This window comes from Cyrtonyx montezumae, unplaced genomic scaffold, assembly GCF_038088225.1.
Source record: "Cyrtonyx montezumae isolate F1298 unplaced genomic scaffold, pur_monq_1.0 scaffold_3, whole genome shotgun sequence".
Taxonomy (NCBI): Eukaryota; Metazoa; Chordata; class Aves; order Galliformes; family Odontophoridae; genus Cyrtonyx; species Cyrtonyx montezumae.
Window position 1 is genome coordinate 94,536,571 of NW_027072034.1, and position 22,011 is coordinate 94,558,581.

The 22,011-nt window shown below is 46.2% G+C and overlaps 3 protein-coding genes across 16 annotated transcripts in view; 1 reads left to right on the top strand and 2 right to left on the bottom strand.

Moving 5' to 3' along the window:
• The first annotated feature begins 2,042 nt into the window (after positions 1-2,042).
• On the top strand, positions 2,043-11,989 carry LOC136052371 (NADH-cytochrome b5 reductase 3). Its single transcript, XM_065742426.1, has 9 exons — positions 2,043-2,094; positions 3,326-3,457; positions 5,182-5,254; positions 6,452-6,558; positions 7,184-7,313; positions 7,627-7,710; positions 7,845-7,930; positions 10,118-10,217; positions 10,957-11,989. The coding sequence occupies exons 1-9, from the start codon at positions 2,074-2,076 to the stop codon at positions 11,127-11,129; spliced, it is 906 nt and encodes a 301-aa protein (XP_065598498.1). The 5' UTR covers positions 2,043-2,073; the 3' UTR covers positions 11,130-11,989.
• A 2,890-nt stretch (positions 11,990-14,879) lies between these two features.
• On the bottom strand, positions 14,880-15,750 carry REP15 (RAB15 effector protein). The gene is given in 7 exon segments (XM_065740878.1): positions 14,880-15,151; positions 15,154-15,180; positions 15,183-15,287; positions 15,332-15,407; positions 15,409-15,507; positions 15,509-15,560; positions 15,562-15,750. Coding segments are annotated over 7 exon segments (681 nt in total). The 5' UTR covers positions 15,612-15,750.
• A 3,721-nt stretch (positions 15,751-19,471) lies between these two features.
• The window catches only part of PPFIBP1 (PPFIA binding protein 1), a 98,186-nt gene continuing 95,646 nt past the window's right edge, over positions 19,472-22,011 (bottom strand). For all 14 annotated transcript variants that reach the window (XM_065742463.1, XM_065742468.1, XM_065742462.1 and 11 more), the window contains 5 exons: positions 21,870-21,995; positions 20,869-21,057; positions 20,137-20,316; positions 19,727-19,792; positions 19,472-19,642 (listed from right to left, as the gene is read on the bottom strand). In XM_065742463.1, coding sequence (XP_065598535.1) covers positions 19,556-19,642; positions 19,727-19,792; positions 20,137-20,316; positions 20,869-21,057; positions 21,870-21,995 — 648 coding nt within the window. In that variant the 3' untranslated portion in view covers positions 19,472-19,555. The remainder of the gene's footprint in view (positions 19,643-19,726; positions 19,793-20,136; positions 20,317-20,868; positions 21,058-21,869; positions 21,996-22,011) is intronic.

Consider the following 22,011-nt stretch of genomic DNA (forward strand, 5'->3'; position numbering starts at 1 on the left):
TGGACAACTGCTCTGTATATTAAAGACAGATGTGAAGAAGGCATTGAGAACCTCAGCCTTTTCCTTATCATCTGTGGTTACATTCCCTGCCTCGTCGAGTAAAGGAGAGAAATTTTCCTTAGTTTTTCTCTTGCTGTTAGTATATTTGTAAAAGGGTTTCCTGTTCTCCTTTACAGCAGTAGCCAGTCTAAGTTCAAGCTGGGCTTTAGCATTTCTAACTTTCTGCCTGCAAGTCTTGGCCAGTTCTCTGTAGTCACTCCAAGTAGCCTGTCCCATCTTCCAGAGGACATAAACTCTCTTTTTCTCTCGGAGTCTCAACAAAAGTTCCCGGTTCATCCACACTGGTCTTTTTCTCCTCCGGCTCGACTTACGGGACTCCGGGACAGCCTGCTCCTGTGCCTTTAAGATTTCCATCTTGAGGAGCATCCAGGCTTCCTGGACCCCTTTACCCCTCAGGAGCAAGTCCCAAGGGACCCTTGCAACAAGCATCCTGAACAGGTCAAAGTCTGCCCTCCGGAAGTCCAAGGTAGTAGTTTTGCTAGTCACCCTCTTGACGGCACCCAGAATAGCAAACTCCACCATTTCATGGTCACTCTGGCCAAGACAATCCCCAACCTTCACATCTCCTACTAGTCCTTCCCTGTTAGTGAAAAGTAGGTCTAGCAAGGCATCTCCCCTGGTAGGCTCTTGCACCAGCTGTGTCAGGAAGCAATCATCCACACATTCTAGAAATCTCAAGGACTGCTTCCTCTGTGCAGTATTATATTTCCAGCATATGTCAGGGAAGTTGAAGTCCCCCATGAGAACGAGTGCTGGCCATCGTGCAACATCTACGAGTTGTTTATAGAACACCTCGTCTATTTCTTCATCCTGACTAGGTGGTCTATAACAGACCCCCACCATGATGTCACTCCTAAAGACTATCCCCCTGATCCTTATCCATAGACACTCTACTTTGTCATTTCCAACCTCAAGCTCTTCAACATCAAAACACTCTCTGATATAGAGAGCTATGCCACCACCCTTTCTTCCCTGTCTATCCCTTCTGAAGAGCTTGTAGCCATCAATCCCAGTATTCCAGTCATGGGAGAGGTCCCACCATGTTTCTGTAATAGCCACAAGGTCATAGTTAGCCTGCCTCACAATGGCTTCAAGCTCTTGTTTATTGCCCGTGCTGCGTGCACTGGTATAGATGCACTTCAGCTGAGATATCTGCCTCACCCCTTTCTCCAGCACAGCCTCCTTAGGCTCTTTACTGGGGAGCCCTGTTTTATCCCCTTCCCCCGTCACAGCTAGTTTCAAGCTCTCTCAATGAGTCCAGCTAGCTCCTGTGCTAGGATTCGTTTCCCCCTTTGAGATAGGTGCATCCCATCAACAGATAACAGGCCAGGAGCCGAGTAAACTGCCCCGTGGTCAAAAAACCCAAAGTGTCTGTCTCTACACCAACCTCTCAGCCAATTATTCATCACCTGTGTTTTCCTAGCCCATTCTGTGTCCTTCACCGCCCCAGAAGGTATGGAAGCAAACACCACTTGTGCTCCCACCCCTTGAACTAATCGCCCTAATCCCCTGAAATCTCTTTTCATAGTTCGCAGACTTCTCTGAGATATTTCATTGCAGTCTGCCTGAACTACGAGTAGCTGTCCTCAAAGGCAAAAAGCAAGAGAGGATTACACCACCAAGCATTCTGTCACAGGAAGGCCAGAAATGAGTAATTCCATCCCTGCAGCTAAGCACAACTTTGACCCTTCCCATTTCCTTCTGGTGACGAGGCCAGCCAACCTTCAGCTTGGCCTGCTGACCTGCCTTCATTTACCAGTGCCAATTCCCAAATTTAACAGGTAACTCATGGCTGACGTGTGAACGTATTTCAATTCCCTTCCCTCCCTCCTTCTTTCCCTCCCCGCCGCGCCCCACCCCGCTGGCCTCCGTCCCTCCCGGCGCCACAGCGATGTCGCGGCGCCCCCTGGTGTCCGGCGGGGATTGGCGGAGCGGCGCGGCGCGGGGCGGTGCTGAGGGGAGGCCGGGCTCCGACTGGCGGGGCGGGGCCGCCGCTTGGGCTGTAGGGCAGCGATGGGGGCGCAGCTCAGCACGGTGAGTGTCGCAGCGGCAGCGGGACGCGGGGCGGCGGGTGCGGCGCCGGGGGAGCGGAGCGGGGCGGGGCGGCGGACGCGGCTTGCTTTGCTTTGCCTGCCCTGCTCGATGCCGGCGCTGCGAACCGGATTATGGTGGCCGCGCTTGCGGAGCTGGGGGGGTGTTCCGGTTCGGCCTGGCGGCGGGCTCTGCTCCGGGCGGGGCCGCGCCTCGCGTGGCGGAGAAGGGGTGATGCCGGCGGGTGGCTGTGCGAGATACGCACCTACGGCTCTCCTCGTTACTTAGCACGCTGGGACCGAGCCCGAGCGTTTTTAATTCCCGTTTTCATTTGCTTCAACCGCAGCTGCTCGTTGTTCATTTTGGGTAGCCACGTGTTTAAGTGAAACTCTTCAGGCATTAGTGTCTCGTTCGCAGCGGCATCCCTTCCACATTCAGCTCACTGCCTCCGCTGGGCCTCGCTGCTGCGGTTGCCATTAGGAGTTATTTACTGCTCTGTCACTGGCTTAAATGCCTCCTCTGTCCATTTTGTGACTGAATAACAAAAATTCCTCTTAGAGCTGCAGTAGTCTCCGGGCTCTGCAGAAGCTGAGGAATATTTGTGAGTTTCGGCTGCTTTATGCACAATTTTTGCACTGAAAGGAAAAACACTGTGTGTGTGTGTGTGTGTGTGTGGCATGGCACGCCTTCAAGTTCCACCAGCTATTGATAGCTCTTACATCTCTACAGCAGCGTTTTAGGAAAAGGGAGTTTATTGCCGCCTTAATTTTATGCTTTCCATGGTTTTGGTGATCACGGAGGACGTGTTGCAGCCTCCTGACGGCTGTCAGGCTGACAGCAATGTGATTGCAAAACGCTGGTCAGGTCCTTGAACAGCAGAATGAAAGCAGAGACTTCACCCTCTTCAGAGGCCGCCCCCATTATTTTCCCTTCTGTGTTAAAGCATCGAATAACAAATCTGCTGAAGAGGATTGCTATGCGAAGCAGGAACCCAGCTTGCTTTCCTGCCCCGAGATAGGGTGAAGTTGTATCAGTGCCCAAGGTCTTGCCACGTGTGGGGAAGCACAGGGAGATGCTGGCAGGCAGTGGAACCCCAGCACCTGAGGAATGAGCTGCAGTCACAGGGAGCTCACTGCCCCACAGCAGGCCTGGCACCTGTCTGCATGAGCCTGCAGAGATAGGGGGTGCAGCTGAGGAGTACCTGTGAGTAATGCTCTCTTTGTTTGTGCTGCAGCTGAGTTGGGTTGTGACCTACCCAATATGGCTCATCTACAGCACCATCCGGAGGCTTTTTGGGAATCCCCATCCTGCAATCACTCTGAAGGATCCCGAAGTGAAGTATGCGTTGAGGCTGATTGATAAAGAGGTGCGTATGTGCATGCCCTGTGCTGAGCAAGGCCTCTCCTTGGATGCTGTGAGATGTTGACAGCTGCCTACATCTTGGGCAGTGATGCAGCAGGGCTTGCTTGGGAACAGTAGATCTTTTGAAGGCCACTGAGCTTTGTTTTTAGTAAAATCATACAAGTATCTGTATTTTAAACAAAGAACTTATACATGCTCTGTGCCTAGTATGAGTGAGTTCTCAGGCATACATTCCTGCAAGCCAGCTTAGAGTGGTGCTTTGGAAATGACTGTACTCATAGTTTCTGTCAAGTGAGCCTCATGTTATAGAGTACATCAGCAGGAATTTCTAAAATTGCCAGATCTTGCTGCCAGAAATTGGTAACTGCTTGGGGAAAGGGGCCCCAGAAGGTTAGGAATCCAAATTACCCTTGGATAAGATGACTGTCAGAAGTATGAGCCAGAAATGTTGGCTTTCCAGCGTGTGGTTACACCTGAAGATATTTGTAGTGTTGACTCAATTTATTAAGTCAATGAGCTAGTCAAAAAGTTATCAGAAGATTTTGATGGAAGGGACTTCGGGCTAGAGCACAGCTTTCCTCAAGGTACGCTGAGTGCACTGAGAGCCTGGCTTTTGTTTGCTCTTTCTGTCAAAGGATGCAGGCACTGTGGTTCCGAGTCTTTGGTTTATTGGGAAGGGAAAGTTTCCCCATGGCTTGGGCAGGGTTGCTGCACAGTATTTATTTCCCATGCATACTGCAGCAGTGCTGTTATTATGTAGTCCCCGTTTTTTAATAAGCTGTGTAGCACGTGGTGGCAGGTACAGGCTGCCCAGCCCAGAAATCTGGTGCTGCTAAACTCCCCAAGATTGTCATACCCCCCTGAGTTCTGTTGGACACCAAAAGAAGCCAGCATCACACAGTTAAGCACCAGCCTGCAAAAACTGTTCACCACTTTTACCTTCATAGTTGTGAGCCTGGAGAACTCCCCAGCACCTGTGGCTTGAGGCTGAAACGTGCTGGCAGCTGGAGGCCAGGGGCTTGATTACACTGAGGGCAATTCTGGGTGATGGCATTGGGAATGCAGGGAGGTGGCTTCAAGGCTGCTGCTGCTGTGGCCTTAGTCTAAGACCTTGCTGAGCAGCGTGCTCAGTGTCCTGGCCTTGCAGCAGGCACAAGGCATAGGCGTGCTGATGGAGATACTGCGAATTTCTGACTTTATTGAGTGTTTCTCACAGTTGTCTGCTGCGATGCTGGTGCTCTGGTGCTTTTGGCCCATCTTGAATGGAGCAGTTGCTGTTGAATTCCTGTGTGTTTAAAGAGAACTGGAATGCTGGTTAGGTTTTTAACTTGTGTCACCCTCACAGAAGGCAGTGTGAGGGTTCATAGCGCTCAGAAAGCTATTGCTTATTCTGAATCAGTGTGAGCATCTTACTAAGTTTTGCTATTAACGTTTAAATATGCGTCAAAACAGAATTTCTGTATGTCTTTAATTTCAACACAAAAGTAAAAAAAGCCAGCTGCCAAGATATTTTGAGGGAAAGTTTAAGTTTTACAGGAATTTGAATGGAGGGTTTACCTATGTGGGGTGGCTCTGATCAGTTCTTAACGTTACACACAAATTTCTGATAGAATACTGCTGTCCCCCAAGTGCTTAGTCCTGCAGCAGGCCACACAGGTGCAGTGGCTTTAGAGAGAAAGCATAGTCAAAATCCCAACAGTATAGCTGATGGTCATTCCTGTTTTTCAGGAAGTAAGTCCTGACACGAGGAGATTTCGGTTTGCTCTCCCGTCCGTGGATCACGTTCTGGGTCTGCCAATAGGTACGTTCTGCCTTTCCTTCCTGAGTATCAGAGCCGTGTTAATTGTACCACAAGGCATCTTGTGGGAGATCTTTTCTTACATTTTGAACTGTTGAATTTCAAATGCTGTCCACGTGGCTTGGTCTGTTAGAGCTTTGCAGAACTGTCTTAGTGCAGCGCCTGAAATCTGGTGTTCTTACTGAGACCATACATCAGCTTCTTTCTGGGGAGATGGTAGAAGAAAGAAGCATTGGCCTTTGCTTGTATTTTTTCTAATCCTAGGTTTCCAGTGTGTTACTCCCATGGCACTTGGTGTCTGTGGTGCCATCAGGCAGCGCTCCCGGCTGCTTCCCAGCTGAGGCATGCAGTTGGCCAGCTAGTCTGCTGAGCTCTGAGTCTCATGGAACTTGTTAATCACCATGGAGTAGATGTTTCCTGAGGCCGTGCCATGTGGCATATTGCCTTCTGTACTAGCTTAGTGCTGCTTTTTACTGCCTATGTAAAGAGCATTGCAGTGAGACTTGTGTTGATTAAGGACTGTGGTTGTAGACGCCTCTTGCATGGTCTGTGGGTCAGGGGTGCTTGCTGGCGTGGGAAGCAAGGCAGCTGGCAGTGGTGGGTGTGGCAGCCATGGGACTGATTCTGGAATGCACTGTGCATGTTTAATCCAGCACCAGCTTTTGGCTCTTATCAGCTGACTAGGGTGTTACAGGAAAAAACACAGCTTGCTCATGGAAAATGGACTTGTATGGCTTCATAAGGAGGCTCCCCAGCAGCCATCCTCCTGTGAGGTGGTAAACCACTAATAAATAAGAGCATAAGGTATGTTTTCTCGTAGAGAGAAGCATTATGGCCCTGTCATAGAATCATTACAGAATCATAGAATGGTTTGGGTTGGAAGGGACCTTTAATACCATCTAGTTCTAACCCCCTGCTATAGGCAGGGACACTTCCCTCTAGGCCAGGTTGCTCAAAGCCCCATCCAGCCTGGCCTTGAACATTTCCAGGGAGGGGGCATCCACAACCTTGCTGGGCAACCTGTTCCTGTGTCCCACCACCCTCACAGTGAAGAATTTCTTCCTAACATCTGTCTTTCAAGAGTGGTAGCCCAAAGCAAGGGCTTTGAGACTGCATGTGTAGTAACTGCTCTCCTGATACATCCTGATACAAAGAAAATCCTGTTGGAAGCAAACTGCTTTTCTTCCTCCCCACACATAGGACAGCATATTTACCTGTCTGCACGGATCAATGGGGCGCTGGTTGTTAGACCTTACACTCCAATTTCCAGTGATGATGACAAGGGCTTCGTGGATCTTGTTATCAAGGTGAGAATGTTGTGCTGTTGTACAGGCTGGGCAACTTCAGAGCCCACCCATACACCTGCAGTGCTCTGCGTGCCAGGTTCAGTTCAACGCTGTGCCCTTCTGGGTTTCCAGTCTAACAAGTAATGTGCTATTACCTACGAGCCCTGTGGCTTTTTGCATGCCCTTCTTTATTGAGTGTGTCTCACAAGATACTTCCTAATTTCCTGGATTTGCACACTGCTATTTTCCAGAATCTTGTGGATGAGGACATTCTTTTCCAACATTTGTGAAATAGGAAATTAACTTCGCCTAAGCTGTCAGCTTCTTCAGCTGATGTAATGTGGTCTTTGTGATCATTATGAAGGGTGGTGAGGATTTTTGTTGTTACTGATCCAGACAGGGTGGATGACTTCAGTCTGGTTCTCATTTGGTCAAAATCAGGGCAGGAGTGTGATTTCGATCTTTATCAGAAGAATCGGTGCTTCTTTTCATCATCAGTCAAATCTGTCAGGTAGTAATTCTTTATATAGTAATTGTGTCCTATGACTGAGGAATATGGGTAGGTAAATATTTGAATGGCAGAGAGAAGGACATGTGCTCATCTTTGAGCCGTGCGATTAATTATTTCATTGTTATTTTTTAATAGGTTTACATGAAAGGAGTCCATCCGAAATTTCCTGATGGAGGGAAGATGTCTCAGTACTTAGACAGCCTGAAAATAGGGGATACCATTGACTTCAGAGGACCAAGTGGCCTGCTTGTCTACAAAGGAAAAGGCAAAGCTGACTCAGAAAATATACTTTATCCAGAGTAAACGATACAGAATGTGGGCTTCTGCACATCATTGGAGTTACAGGATTTAAGCATGTAGAAATCCAACTGGTAACAGCTTCGTGCTGCACTCACAGAATCAGCACTGATAACCCATGTTGGTGTCTGATCACACAATCCTAAACGTCTGCCAGAGATTTTGTTTTTCTTTGTGACCTTTGTCTGTTTTCTGCCTGTTTTACAATTTAAAATGCCAGGAAGGGATCATAGGCTCTGTTTCCTGCTTTCTTAATTGTCTTCCATCTCTCTCTCTTCCAGGAGAGTTTGCTATTCGTCCTGAGAAGAAAGCTGAACCGGTTACTAAGAAAGTGAAGTATGTGGGGATGATCGCAGGTGGGACTGGTACGTGTGTGTAAAGATTCATCTTTGGCCTCTGACAGCTGCTGGATTTTGTTGATGCTTTCTCTCACCTGCTCGTCTGCACTTTCTCTTGCTTCTTTACTTTCTCACATCACTCGCCTCCACTTCTCTTTCAGGGATAACACCTATGCTGCAGATCATTCGAGCAGTCATGAAGGACAAGGATGACAGCACAGTTTGCCAGCTGCTGTTTGCTAATCAGGTAATTTCTGCCCTTAGTTCTGTTTATAAAATGTTGTTTAACAAATACAATTCCACTCAGCAAGGAAAGTTCTTGCTGAGGAAGCACAGTGCAGCAATATGTACTGTGGGGAGGTGAACAGTAATGCTGAAAGCTTCCCATATGAAGCACTGTAATTGCTGCTGAAGTGCTGCCATCCTCCCAGCTAATGCTCACTGTCCCGTGTTTTATTGTTTCTAATCCAGAGTGTTTTAAAACTCTGGATTCATCTGTGCAAGCTGTTAGTGTTTTGGGGAGACTGTCAGAGCTGTCTTTCTTAGTGAAAACGTGGGAGAGGTGGACATTGGCCTCCTTCAGCAATTGAATCTGCCCAACTTCAGAGCAGGCTTTGTAAGAAGAAGCTGTTTAAGAATGCTTTAGGTGATCTTAAATTTAAATGGGCCTCCAGCAGCTTCCTTGACTATGGAGCTGGGATTCTGCACAGCTATTTCCTTTCTCTTTTATTCCCTCCATCAGCCCTTCATGTGTTTCTTTCACTCTTTTGAGTTGTGTCATACTTTGCTTCTGGAAAAAGGGAAGATCCTTTTCACCCATGATGTCCTCGTGATGAGAGATTTCTTGGCTGTCCAGGCAACCCGAGTGGTGGTGTACAGCTGAACTGCACACCTGTCCTCTGCCTGAAGTTCTGGTGCTCATCTTTTTGTTGTTGAAACTTCCCTCATCACGAATTATAAAGGGATTATGAGAATTCTTTGCCTGCCTGTATTTTTTAGCTTCTTTAGGCTTTCCTTCTTTGTTCCTCTCTCCTCTGATATTCAGTGTATTCCCATTTCCTTTGGACTATATCTGAATTACAGAACGAGTTTGCTTTTGCCCAGGAGCAACTATCTGAGTGCTGACAACTGCCCCCATTCTGTTCTGGTGCTTTATTACAGTGAAACCTCCCTTAGTGCCCCATTAGTGCCCCTGGTGTTGGGTGTTGTGGCTGCAGCACTTCTCTGCTGACTGCTTGAAGCTGGCACAAAATGCAGTAGGTTTCCGGGCTGGAGGGCAGGATTTGCTATGAGTTAATTCAGAATGACTCATGTGCAACTTGAGCTGCTCCAGCCACCTAGAAATTCTATTGTTTCTTCTGAGGAGTTGTTTGGTTTTTTGTGAGAAACAGTTCCCTGTGTATTAGCAACAGGCTGTGCAAACGTCAGTCCTTGCCTTTAAGGAGTCCCTGTACCCAGGTACTGCACCAATATAAAGCAGGTGGAGATTTTAATATTGTAATACTGTAAAGTATCTTTAGTAGATGTTTTGCTGGTCTTCTATTTTGACCCTCCTGAATGAGCCGTGTTGGATTTCAGATGACAATGTACTGGGCTCATACCAGCCCACTTGGAGCTGGTCAGACCCAGTTTGAGCCCTCCTGGAAGCCATGCAGCTGTGAGTCCAGAAATAGGAACCTTCCTGGCAGTCGGTGCAGGCACATTCCTCATCACCCCCATGGCTGCAGACATCACGGTGTCCTCAGTGCCAAATTATTAATGCTGTGGAGGAGGATGCCAGTTTTAGTCTCTCCCCTTTCCCTCCCTCCCAAACTATGGCTGCTTTTATGGGAATGAGGTTTTCTTTTGGCCTTCAGTGGTGTTTCATCAGAGTGCAGCAGAACTTGCACAGCCTTTGTTGCTCCAAGGAGAACTCAGTACCTTTTCGGTTATTTGTTGTTCCACATCTTGTTTAAAAACTAAGCATGTCCATATGGCCGTGCTAATGAAATTTAAAGTAGTAGAGGTGCAAGAGAGACCTTTTCCCTGATTGAAAGACCAAGTATGGAGGGTGGGAAAATACGTGTGTAGACATGGTTAGTTTTTTTTAATGAAAATTGCTTTTGTAATGTAGGTGTTAAAGGATGGGTTCACTTTCACAGTGTTACCACTGATTCCCCAATGAGTGAAAGTTCTGTGTTTTGGTACAGGTGTTGCTTCCTCTTTCTGTTTAGAGGGAAGGAGTTATCGGGCTCGAACTGGGGGAAGTTCTGAACCTTCTATTCGTTCTGCTACGGGGTCAGCGTGGAAATAATTGGCATTTACAGGCTCTCTTCAGTCTTTAAAACAGAGTTAAATAATCTGTTCCATCTCATAAAACCACACAGAACTGCAGTGCCCATCCGAGGGCTGCGTTCAAAGGCAGAGCATAACCATTGTTTTCCTTACCCCGCAGACTGAGAAAGATATCCTGCAACGTTCGGAGCTGGAAGAGATCCAGGTTCAGCACCCCAATCGTTTTAAGTGTTGGTATACACTGGATAGAGCACCTGAAAGTAAGATCTATCACGCTGCCTCTGCTGAAGCTGAAGTCATGGGTTCTAATGGATGTGTGACAGGAGAAATACTGTGCTGTGTGTATTTCTGAGCTCTTTTGTTTCTCGATGAGTCGTGTTCACGCAACACTGAATGCATCCAGCAGCTTTGTTCTTCACACAGTGTTGCATGGAAGCTCTCTCAGTTGTCTGTCGGTGTTTCCAAATCTATGAAGCTCGCCTGAGGGGAATGATAGTGTTATGTTCCTCCCACGACTACACCTGAATATTAACTGTTATCTACTGTGATCCAAGGGGACCTTCCTTTCTCCTTCTGCATCATGCCCGCCCACTCCAGAGGAGAGTCACACTCCATTCTGGTAGTCTGGGGCAGAGAGAGAGAAGCCATGTGCTTTCTGTGACCTTGTGACCATGACACTGTGGAAGGCACATTCTTGGTCATGGAAAGCAGAGCTGAACCGTGACTCACAGGATGGTGGGGAGAGTCTTACTGTCCCTGGAGTCTGGTGCTGTCATGTCATTTTCTACAATTAGAGTTCTCCTCGCATTTCTAAGGCAGCTTGGGTGCCAGCGTATTATGGAGGGTGGTTGCTGGCACATTTTCCTTTGAGCAGGAGTGTGTTGAGGATGCTAATGTGAGTAGAGTTGCACATGGTTTATTATAACGTGATTTGTATCTCTCTTTTCCACCTTTTGTGTTCTTCCTCCCCCTACTTACTTTCTTTTTTTTTTCCAACAGATTGGGATTACAGCCAAGGGTTTGTGAACCAGGATATGATCCGAGATCACCTGCCCCCACCTCAAAGCGATGTTCTGATCCTCATGTGTGGACCTCCTCCCATGATCCAGTATGCGTGCATTCCCAACCTGGACAAACTAGGCTACGCCAAGGACATGAGGTTCTCCTTCTAATGAAGGCTGATACTTCTTCAGTGGTCTTGTGAGCAAGGGAAGAAAAAGCAGTTGATGGGGAACAAGACAAAGTTAGAGCTGGCTGATGCACAGTGCTGGGAAGCTACATTTACATTACAAATACTTCATTTTTCTCTGAATCTCTGTCAAGTTAGACACTGAAGCTTAATTATATCATAACCATACTGTACTTTACACAGAAACAACCATCTTGCAGAGATGTAGCTATGTGTAGTTCTCAGCTATATTGTACTTGCCATGTCTGTCCTGTAGAAAGACTATACCCCATCTCAGGGCAGGGAAGTACAGCTTCTTAGGGCAGCAAATACTCATTTACACTCTTCTTAGCACTGTAGTCAAATGACAGCAATATCCCACTTCCTAACACTGTGCATACCCAGTGTTTTATTCGGTGTGAAGAAGTATTAAATATGTAGAATGAGCTGGATCATTCACCCTGCTTATATCAAACTTTAATCTGTAAGGAGCTGTTACTGCATGAGGCCCAGGAGCGTTTTCCTGGTACTCATGATCTTTGCACCATCAGGAGCTTAAAGGTGTTCATGTGAAGGATGACAGTTAACCACGTATAAGTGACGTTGCTTAAGTTGCCTTGTTAATCAAAATAGAGGGGCAGACAGCAATATAACATTTGTTTCCTGTGTAGTTTGGAATCTCCTCTTTTACCTGGAAGCACTTTTCCAGCTGCTCATGTTCCTGGGCAGTGAAAGAAAATGTGGACAGCAGGAGCTTTATGCACTGTCCTGGAAATCTTTGCTTGTATGTGCCGAGTACTGAAAAATACTGACTGACTTGGATATTTACTTTCAAATAACAGACAGTGCCACGGGAGTGAGAAAGTGCTGGGTGAAAACTGAATCTGGTTTGAGTTCCTTGTTTCCCAGAGCTGGGATAGGAAGAAGGGCACTCAGGCTGTGGTTCAGCGGGCGGCCCAGCTCTGTCAGAGCAAGTAAGGATTGCATGGGAACAGCCTTAAGCCACCCAACTGACAGCAGATTCAGATGTATCTCTGAACCTACAACTATTTCTTCTGTGCTGTTTGTTTTATCTTTGATTTGTTTTGTTTGTTTTTTAATGTAATTTTTACAGCAGCTTTTCACCTAGCCTTTAGTAAACCTCATGCGTCCTGCAGCCAGACTTCCTGCATCCACACACGCTGATGCTGCTCAGGTTGGGGCTGTCCTGCAATGAGGCTGAAAGCTGTGATCTGGTGATGAGGTCAGTGAGGGAAAGGATGGTGGGCGGTGGGTGAAGGCATAGCATCACCAAAGTGGGAGAAGACCTCCAAGATCATCCAGTCCAATTGTCCACCTGCCACCAGTGTTCCCCCACTAAACCATGTCCCTCAGTACTGTACCTGAAGTCACGGGGATGGGAGGTATTGCTGCAGGTACTGCTGTGTCATACGTGTCGCTTTGTTTAAGATTCAGGCAGGCAGCTGAGGCTGTAAGTGGCCCTGCTTTGTTCTGTGCCTGCTCGACAGCTGTGTTCTGTGCACTTAGAAGGTAAATTTTCAGCATCAGTTAAAAGGAGAAAAGGATACTACAGGAAATTTAAGGAACCCAGAATGAATAATACTACTAAGTTTATTAAACAGTCACTTGCCTCTGAAATCCTGAATATTTGATGTGCGTTTCTGAAACTTGTATTAACATCCTGCTCCAGAGGGAATAAACAAACAGGTTGGTTTTTTTCTCATGACTGTATTTAATGAAGTGTTCATGTCAAAAATAACTCTCTGGGAATGCATCAACATTTTTGTGTAACTAACTCTGCTTTCCTAATGACAGGGTTGTTTTTCACATCTCTGTAAGAAGTAAATGATCCTGCAGGTGTCTCACCTGTGTGTTACTTATCCCATCAGCTTCATAGGAGACAAACTCAACTGTAGAGAGTACTCCGGACAGTGAATGCTTAAAATCCTCAAATAAGTTTGATGTTTCCCCAACTGTTTGTTTGTGTTGGAGATTGTTGCAAACTGCTGAGTCAAGGATTAAACTACCACTGTTTTCTGCCTTTATTTTGTACATCTTCCCTGTGAACATGAAGCTCTCCTATTAACAGGGGGATTTTTATATAATCCAATGACAAAAATGGTGCCCTGATGCCTTTTGCTTGACGGTCCTGTACTGTGGCATTTAAACAAATAATAAAAGCTGGTTTTGCATTGTTTTTGATTCTTGCAGCCCATTCATCTCTCTCTCTTACAGATGGGATGGGGCTGTGCCAGCGCCCAGCTCTGATGGAAGCTGGGGGGAGAACATTCTCCCATTACCTGGAAAACTGAAACAGCTTTGGTCCCTTCTTGCAGCCAGCAAGCATGTGGGATTTCTTAAATAAAGAAGGGGTGGGGTGAGGTTTTCTGCTGTTTTTATTCTTTGGATGAGGAGCAATACCCAGTGAAGCTAAATAAGTGATGGCAGCAGGGGCTGCCTATCTCCTGCTGTGACAGGTGTGCCCTTTGCTCCTCTGTCCTTCTGTGAGCACTCAGCCGCAGCGGTTCCAAGCTGTACATAAGCAAATGAGGGGAAAGGGAAAAACAAGCAAACAGCCCAATCCCTTAACTTTGCTTTTACTGACTGACTGATTTAATCGTTATGCAAATTACCTTTGGATTAAAATGCCCGAGGCCTGCACCTTACCTTGTAAAAACAGGCACTGAATTATAACAGCCTGTGGGCTGGCTGTGAGTCACCTGGGCCAAGACACCGGTTCAGCTGGGCTGAATCAATGAGCAAAGTCACACTCACTTCATGAAATACAGTGCTGTGCATCCTTGCCTTTGTTATCCACAGACGAGGGGAAATGGCCACAAACTGATGCATAGGAAGTTCTGCACAGATGTGCATGGGAACTTCTTCCCAGTGCAGTGACGGAGCAGTGGCACAGCTGCACAGAGAGGTGGTGGAGTCTCCTTCTCTGGAGACATTCAGGACCCTCCTGGGACGCCTACCTGTGCAACCTGGGCTAGGGAGCTGCTGTGGCAGGGGGCTGGACTCCGTGATCTTTAGAGGTCCCTTCCAACCCCTACAGTTCTGTGATTCTGTGAAACACTACAGCAGCATGACCTACTGAGGCACCAGAGCTTTTGGGGGCTCTGATCAGGCGGCCATCTGCCCCAGTGTGTGATTCTCAGAGCTCAGCCTCTCCTAGTGCAAGACTTAGTGCAAGTCTTACTGCATAGAGAGCTCCTGCATTGATGCTGGAGCTCTTTGTGCCCTTCTATCTGACAGTGCACTTTGTTTCTCAGCTGTCACAGCTTCCCCATTTTATAACTCAGATACTAAAAACTAGCATATGAACAACATTTTTGAATATGTTTTTTTATTCTGTTAAAGGAAAGGAAAAAATTACAAGGAAAACCACACACTGAAGAAGTAGGCACCATGGAACTCTGTGTATGCAGTGGTAAAGCCAGTACCTGTAGCCTGCAAGCACTGTGGCTTTGCCAGTTCAAAACCTGTGGAGCTCTTCCCTTTGCTGTTTAACAGCAGTTGAAAGAAAGCTACTATACAGTTGTGTAACCTGAAATGCTGTCAATTGAAACCTGAGGGACAGCTGTAACAGCGTGTTTTTCTCTAATACAGACTCAACATACTAGTAAAAAGAAAAAAAAGAAAAAAACACCCCAAGAAACCAGCCTGCCTTTCCTATATGCACAGCACACAAAGGCTGAGCCAAGCCTAACAACTCCTCCTGAAGGTTGCGTGTGATAACGCTCTCTTGGCCTCAGCCAAGGCTCCATGGTTGGTGAACAAAATGTGCTGGGATGGCTCCACGCCTTCTATAAACATTTTCTTTTTTGGCAGATGTGTGCTGTTGTTCTAAAACCTGGGCAGAATGAGTCAGCTCAGCAGCAACACACTGTAAGGCAGTGCAATGAGTAGAGGGGGAAGGTGGGAAATAGGGGTGGGGGTAATGGTGGGCATGAAGCCCACCAAGGCCGAGCTCAACCCACAGACTTTGGTTTATTGTACCAAGGCAGTTCTCCAGCACCTCCCTGTGGGCAGGAAGCTGTTCAAACTAGTGGCTTCAGCATGTTCCTGCCCAGCAGGCTGTGTTTCTGTTCTTCCTTGGCAATGCTATCCAGCAGGACTTTGTCATCAGGCTTTCCCAGTGTGCTGAACATGACAAACTAGCAGAGCTCTGCCAGCTGCAGGACCTGCACTGAGCTGTGGTACCCAACAGAGTCCAGAGCCAGTCCACTCCAAAGAGCACGGGCTACTATGTGGTCATTTTGCTGAGCATGATGCATTCCCTCCACTCCCTTCTCCACAGGGAAGCTGAAGTAGACCAGGAAGATCTTGTTCAGCAGCTGGACTTTGCTGCGAGGATCTGTGAAGCTGAGGTAGTCCTTTCAGCCTCTGCAATGCATGGACCACACCTCAGCTGAAGACCTTACAGCTAATGAGTTTCAGCCGTGTTCTCCCAGTTGTCTTCCTGTGATGCTTTCTGGCTCATGCTCTGCACGGGAGCTCATTTCCTCGTGCAGATAACCTCAGGGCAGTCCCTTCAGTGAAGGTTCTGCGGTCACCAAGCACTGTCAGACGCAGCAGGCATGCTGGATAGAGCTACCACGGGATGCTGTGCCCAGCAGAGCCTGGCTGTGCTGGCAGGCAGCACTGCAGGGTGTGTTTTCCCTGCAGCTCCCTGAGCAGGGACCTGCCTAACAGGCCCCACCACTTTCACACTGACTGAACTCACCTGTTTTCACTGTTTCACTGATCCTATTTGCTCCCTCTCATTTCTAGGACTGCTAGAAGCCACTTTTATTGGCACCAGGTGTTACCTACAGACAAATTAACCTATTTCTTTGTGTGCTCAGACAGGATAATAAAGATACCTAAGGTCATCCAGTCCAACCATCAGCTCATCCTCACTGTGCTTCACTAACCATGACCCTCAGTGCCATATCTGTATGCCTCTTGAACACCTCCACCACCCCCCTGTGCAGCCTGTGCCAATATCTGACCACTCTTACTGAGAAGAAATTTTTCCTACTCTCCAATCAGAGACTCTCCTATCTCAGTTTGAGGCCATCACCCTTCATCCTCTACTCCCTACACATGTCCTGGTGTTCCTGTAATCCACCCCATCTCAGGTGCAGGGCAGGTTGGTCACACTGCCCTTGGGTCCATCTCTCCAGAAAACAAACCGTGCCCTACGTATTACACTTTTCTCCCACGGATCTTCACGCGTCCTGGACTCACCTCCGTTCCTTTGTTACTGTCCTACAGCAATCAGCAGAGGATACACTGCTGAGTCTCCCATTACCTCTGACTATAACTCAATTTCTCCTCCTTCCTACATCAGGGCTCCCAAACAACAACCCCCCCCCCTCCCAGCCAACCTTTGCTCCTTATCTCCTGGCAGTTCTGGGGGACTGTGTTCATTTTCACAGCTGCCTCAAAGAATGCTGTCCTCAGAAGGGAGAAGGAAGATAAAGGGACTCTATAGGAAAAATTCTTGCTGCAGAAGAAAATGCCAAAATACAGAACCACAGGGCTCCATGTCACTATAAAGATGAAAACTGTACACTGTGCTCTAGATTTCAAGACATTTATCCCTAGCATTAACACAGAAGAGCTGATCAGATGAACACAGAAATGAGAGTCATGAGACATGGAGGAGTTCTGCACTCTGCTCTGCTGCCCCGGCTATGCCAAGCAGAACATTTAGCATCATATGTACCCGCAACCCAGCAACAGTGAGGCATGGGGAAGACAACTGGTACTCCTACAGCTGCCGAAGGCTACAAGGGCATGGGGAGGGATAACGACACCTGGAGCTGGAGGTGCTCTCTACAATGGAGACATATTGGTGGTCCTTTGACACCCTGAGAGGGCTCACTGAGGAGCAGACAAGGGGCTGGGACGTTCCTCCTTGTCACACATATCCAATGTGCTCCAAATCTGGACCTCAAAAATCAGCAAAGAAGACTGGGTATTTCTTGTCTGTTACCTGCCTCTTCCTGCTGGAACCATCAGCAGATGAACTGCAGAATCCAGGCTGTGATTTTATTTGCCTCTTGTCCCTCATCTTCTAAATAGAACAGAAGGAGCTTCTTAGAAGTTTAAACAAGAAATTATGGAAACATTATAAAAAAAAAACCAACAACAAAAAACAACTTTTCAGGAGCAGTTGGCATTTTCCACAGATTTTTATTGGACTTCACATGGCAATACACAGTAGTTACACTGCCCTCTTCAAAAACACAAAATACCACAACGGTATCAGCTGTGTGCACATGCACGCATAAATCTCCCACCGTTATCACTGCTTTCCTGCAGACCCCCACAAAGCAACCACGGTTTGACTCACTGGCAGCTCTGAACTACTACTAGGAGACCCAGAAACGGTGCCTGGAGCAGAACTTTACTTCCACTGCACTTAAAAAGAAATGATCGTGGGCTGATAGGCTCGTTAAAAGCACCAGAGAAAAAATCTGAGAGCGTCTGCTTGTCCCTGTTTCAGCACATAGCACTGTGTCACTAGCCCCAGAACTGCCAAGGAAGAAACAACAAACTTCAAATCACTTCTGGGTGCTCCTCAGTCAGGAGTTGTGGATAAAGCACCAGGTGTGATCTGTCTGTAGACGAATGGAAAATGGCACGAACTGCTCCATGAACGCGATATGGGATCGTTTGCCTGGCTCCAGCTACCGAAGAGAGGATGGCAGCACTTGACACTGCACGTAACACAACTGGTCCACGTCACAGTTTTCACCTTTGCACATGGAAAGTTAGCCCAAACTGCTCATCTTTCAAAGAGAAACCAAAAAGACAACAGAACAACGAGCTGACCGATAACAGCTCATAAGGCTAGAACACATCTCTGGTCTGCCCCCACATCTGCTCTAAGGTCCATGGAAGCTCCTTCCTTCCTTTCCTACCCACAGGGCCAGCACAAATCCATGATACCACACATCAGTGTGGCAGCAACAGTCTCACTTCCAGCACTGGCAGTGATGAAACGCGCGCCAAACTCCTGTCAAAACCAAACAGCATCCACAAGGAGCAGCTGGACTTTTTTTTTTTCCCCCTGTTATAAAGCAAAGAAGCTTCATGCCATTGAGCTAAAATACATGCAATGTTCAACACTGTATAAAAGACTGCTGCAATAAACAGTCACTTTTTGTTTGCTTTTGGCTAGGACACCTCGCAATACAGAAAGCCTGACAAAAAACTTCCACTGGCTAGCTAACATTTTTAAAATCATGTGACCTTCAAGGAAAAAATAGTTATGCTCTAAGAAGTTAAAATGAAGAGCAACATGTCTGATATTTGCATTCTTTTAAGGAAAAGTTCCACTTTAGGTTTAATATAATGAAGTAATATATTTCCTATACATTTCTCTATATAGCTTTATTTGTTTGCAACTACACCATCTCCACGTTAGTCACAGCACAGAAGCATCCCTTCCATGTGCAGGGAGTACTCTTGACTTGAAGAAAAACTCTCCAGAACATTTTTAAGTCACAGAAGTGTTACCAACTTTGAATGCTATAACTACTGCTGCTGGGAACAAGGAAGAAGACATTTTGAAATCTGCAGCTTCCCAAAAGTCACTGCTAGAAGAAAGCACGCTTCACAACTGCTCCATCCCAAATGGAAGATCATTAAACTGTGAACTCAGTAAAAAGCAACAAAAGCAAACAGTTCCAAAGGTCAGCCTGCCTTTTCCAGTAACCAGCTGGTGTGCAAACTGGGATAATCTTTTACAATTCTCTCCCCCTCTTCCCCTTATCTCAAACTTTCCATCACTCTATGCCACAAAATTTAAATTTTTGCTTTTAGATGTACTTCATATACCTCTTTTTTCTTATAAAACAGTATAAAAATAAAAGCAACAGTAAAGAGCTACTGGGGAGATTAAGCAGGACACAGAGGACTAAAATCCTAAATTGGATACCAAGGGAAGGGCAGAACTAGCATTAGCGTGGGACAAAGGCCTTTGAAAAAGATAGTGATAACATCTTCAACTCAGGGCCTAGGGAAAGCTGATTGACATCTACAGGCACAATGCTTTTCTACCTAACAATTTGCATTACTTTGTAACAGTACAAAGGATTATCTCAGGACGTGAATAAGAAAACGGTGCACTATGATACCATGTCGACTTATATGCAACACTCTGAAACATATCACCAGTTTGTACATTAAATATAGTAAAAACGATTTCCATTCACCAGTGTCTGGGTGCTTCTTATGGCAACTTTAGAGTAGGCACCTTTTTTTTTTCTGTTCTCCTTTAAATTATTCCCCCCCACTATTACTTCTAACAAACAGAAGCAAGAGCAACGTAATGTACAAGATGTAACGTACAAGATTTGCTGCCCGTCACATCTAGTGATGATGTTTCTTGCACATAGGAAGCGAGCCTTTATCAGTGCCTGTTGGTTGCTGTCACACATTGGAGTCTTCATCTGTTATACTGGTGCTAGGAGAGCGAGTTGCAAAGTCTTTAAACATTTCATCCTCTTTCAGCATGTGCTAGAAAGGAAATGAGGAAAGAGTCAAAAACCTGCTTTAGATAAAAAGAATTTTTATTCTACAGATCACGGTTATAAGCCTTACCGTCAAGTTGTTGATGCCTTCTGAAAACGCTCCTATTTGTCTCACTGTCCCTTCTGAATCTTCCATCTGCAAAAAAACAAAAAAGCACCCAGATAATGAATAATGAATGCATAATGAATCCCTTGCATGCAGGGCAATTTAGTTCAGCAAGCCTTATTACAGCCCACATGCTCAGAGCGAGGGATGAGTGTGCCCTGTCAGGACAGAGTTACACCAGAGACAGTCTTACAGGCGCTGCATTCACAGCTTGCAGTTCTCTGGCTGAGAGACATGTTTGTGTTGGTGAGTGGTGCTTTGTGACTGTCAAAACCAAGGATCTTCACGTGCCAAAGGAAAGGAAAGGTTTCACCGTGAAAGAGAGATTTTCCACCAAATTTAACAGCACAGTTATGGACTACAAAGAGTTTTACCTGCTCCAGCCTGTCCAGATCATCATCATCGTATACTCGGATATCCAGGCCAGCCTTAAAACCCTTCTTCAGTGCACTTCCAGAGGCCCTCCCCAGCTCCATTGGACACACGTACTCTTCCACATCATCTTGCTTCTTCTTTCTCAGGCTCCCAAAATTGCTGAAGGCAAGTTTCTTTGGCTTACAAGTGAAAAGAAAATTTACAGAAACTTAAAAATTGGTGAAGAAGTAACAGACGTCTCTGCAACTGGTGCTTCAATGTAAGCAGATGATGAAGGATTAAGATTCCACTGCTAACAGCTTTCTGAATAGCTCTATTTCCTGATAACTGCATCCAAAAGATGCGTCCCCTCATTCCATCATTACTACAAAAATATTTAAAGGATCCCAAATGTTATCAGAATCCCACTGCACAAAACCACAAGCATATAAACAGTAAGGGACTATCTCCATCCCAAACATGTCACTGCTTGTCAGATGGACAACCCACAAGAGTGCCATCTCTCTTTAGCACATATGAGGAGCTGAGATGTGGTTTGTTCATAGCAGACACGAGTCAAACCCATACCTGCTGAGTCCTGCTCTAATGTCGTTTTTTTGTTTGTTTTCACATCAGTAGCCAACCCTTCTTCTCAAACCGTACTGAACAGCCTCCAGGAATGGATAAAGCTGCACACTGGAGATCTAAATGTCTGCCTGGAAGCATACACGGACCCAGAACAAGCGGCCTACCTTAACTTTGGCAGTTGCTGTTAAGAGGACATAGTCTGGGGACTCCATGGCTTCACGTTTCTGTTGCTGGGCCTCCTGCCCAATGAGGAGGTTGAAATGAGTCGCTAGGTGCCGTCGCAGCAAAGTCTTGTTTGGTGGGATGTTCAGCAGCTGGGCCATGGTTTCTACATTGAAACGTGGCTCCAAAACCTATTAACAAAACCAGAGAGAGTCCAGCTGAAGACAGTCTGATGAGGTTTCAAGGACATCAACGGGGATGTGCAGCTCAGACACTTTTTAGAATTGCTTAGGGTTTTTATTTTAGAGGAAATATACAATGAAGATGGAGAAGAAAGTTAACTAGTTAAAGCGTTCATAAAATGCTATCTCCAGCCTTTCTTTCTTGATTTATAAATAGAAACTGGCAAGAAAGAAGGAAGAGCTAAATCTGCCCTTAGATCACACGATACAGAAAGCTCTAACAAAATGTTTACCCACCATCTTCTTTAATTCTAGAAAATGTAGTCAAAGGAACGATGTAAAATAAACAAACAAAGTGTCTGGGAAAGGGATAAAAGTCTCAATCACAACAAACTTCTACAAGTGTAAGTCTCTAGCCTGGAACATTTCATGCTAAAGAAATTAAAAACAAAGCTGTTTTGACATTGAAATCACAGATTTTCCTAAAGAATCAAGCCTTCCCCACATAAGAAAAACATGTTCACGTGTAGGAAGGAGAATGGTGGCTGTGAAATAGCACAGTAGCGTCGTAGGCTGGGATGCAGAAAATGACATTAAATTGTGAAGGGGATACAGGCAAACAAATTCACAGCTTTCCAAACAAACTTTGCTTAAGCTGTTTGTATCTTTTAAATGACTGGGTAATAAATATTGACAGCAACTTATTATCAAGAAGAAAAAGAAGATAAAAGCATGTGTGTGTGCATGAAAAATGACAGAACTGGTAATTCTCAGTCATGATTTTTTTGAAATCAAATAGAGTAAGCTTATGAGTATCTTACCATCAGTCCCCCATGCACACCACTCCCCCTCAGATTAGGTGCATACTCTGCCAGATCAACAGAGCGCAACCACTCCATCACACGGTGATTGGTCCACTGGGTGACCTCAGAAGGTGTGACATTACTCTGTGAACAGGAGGAA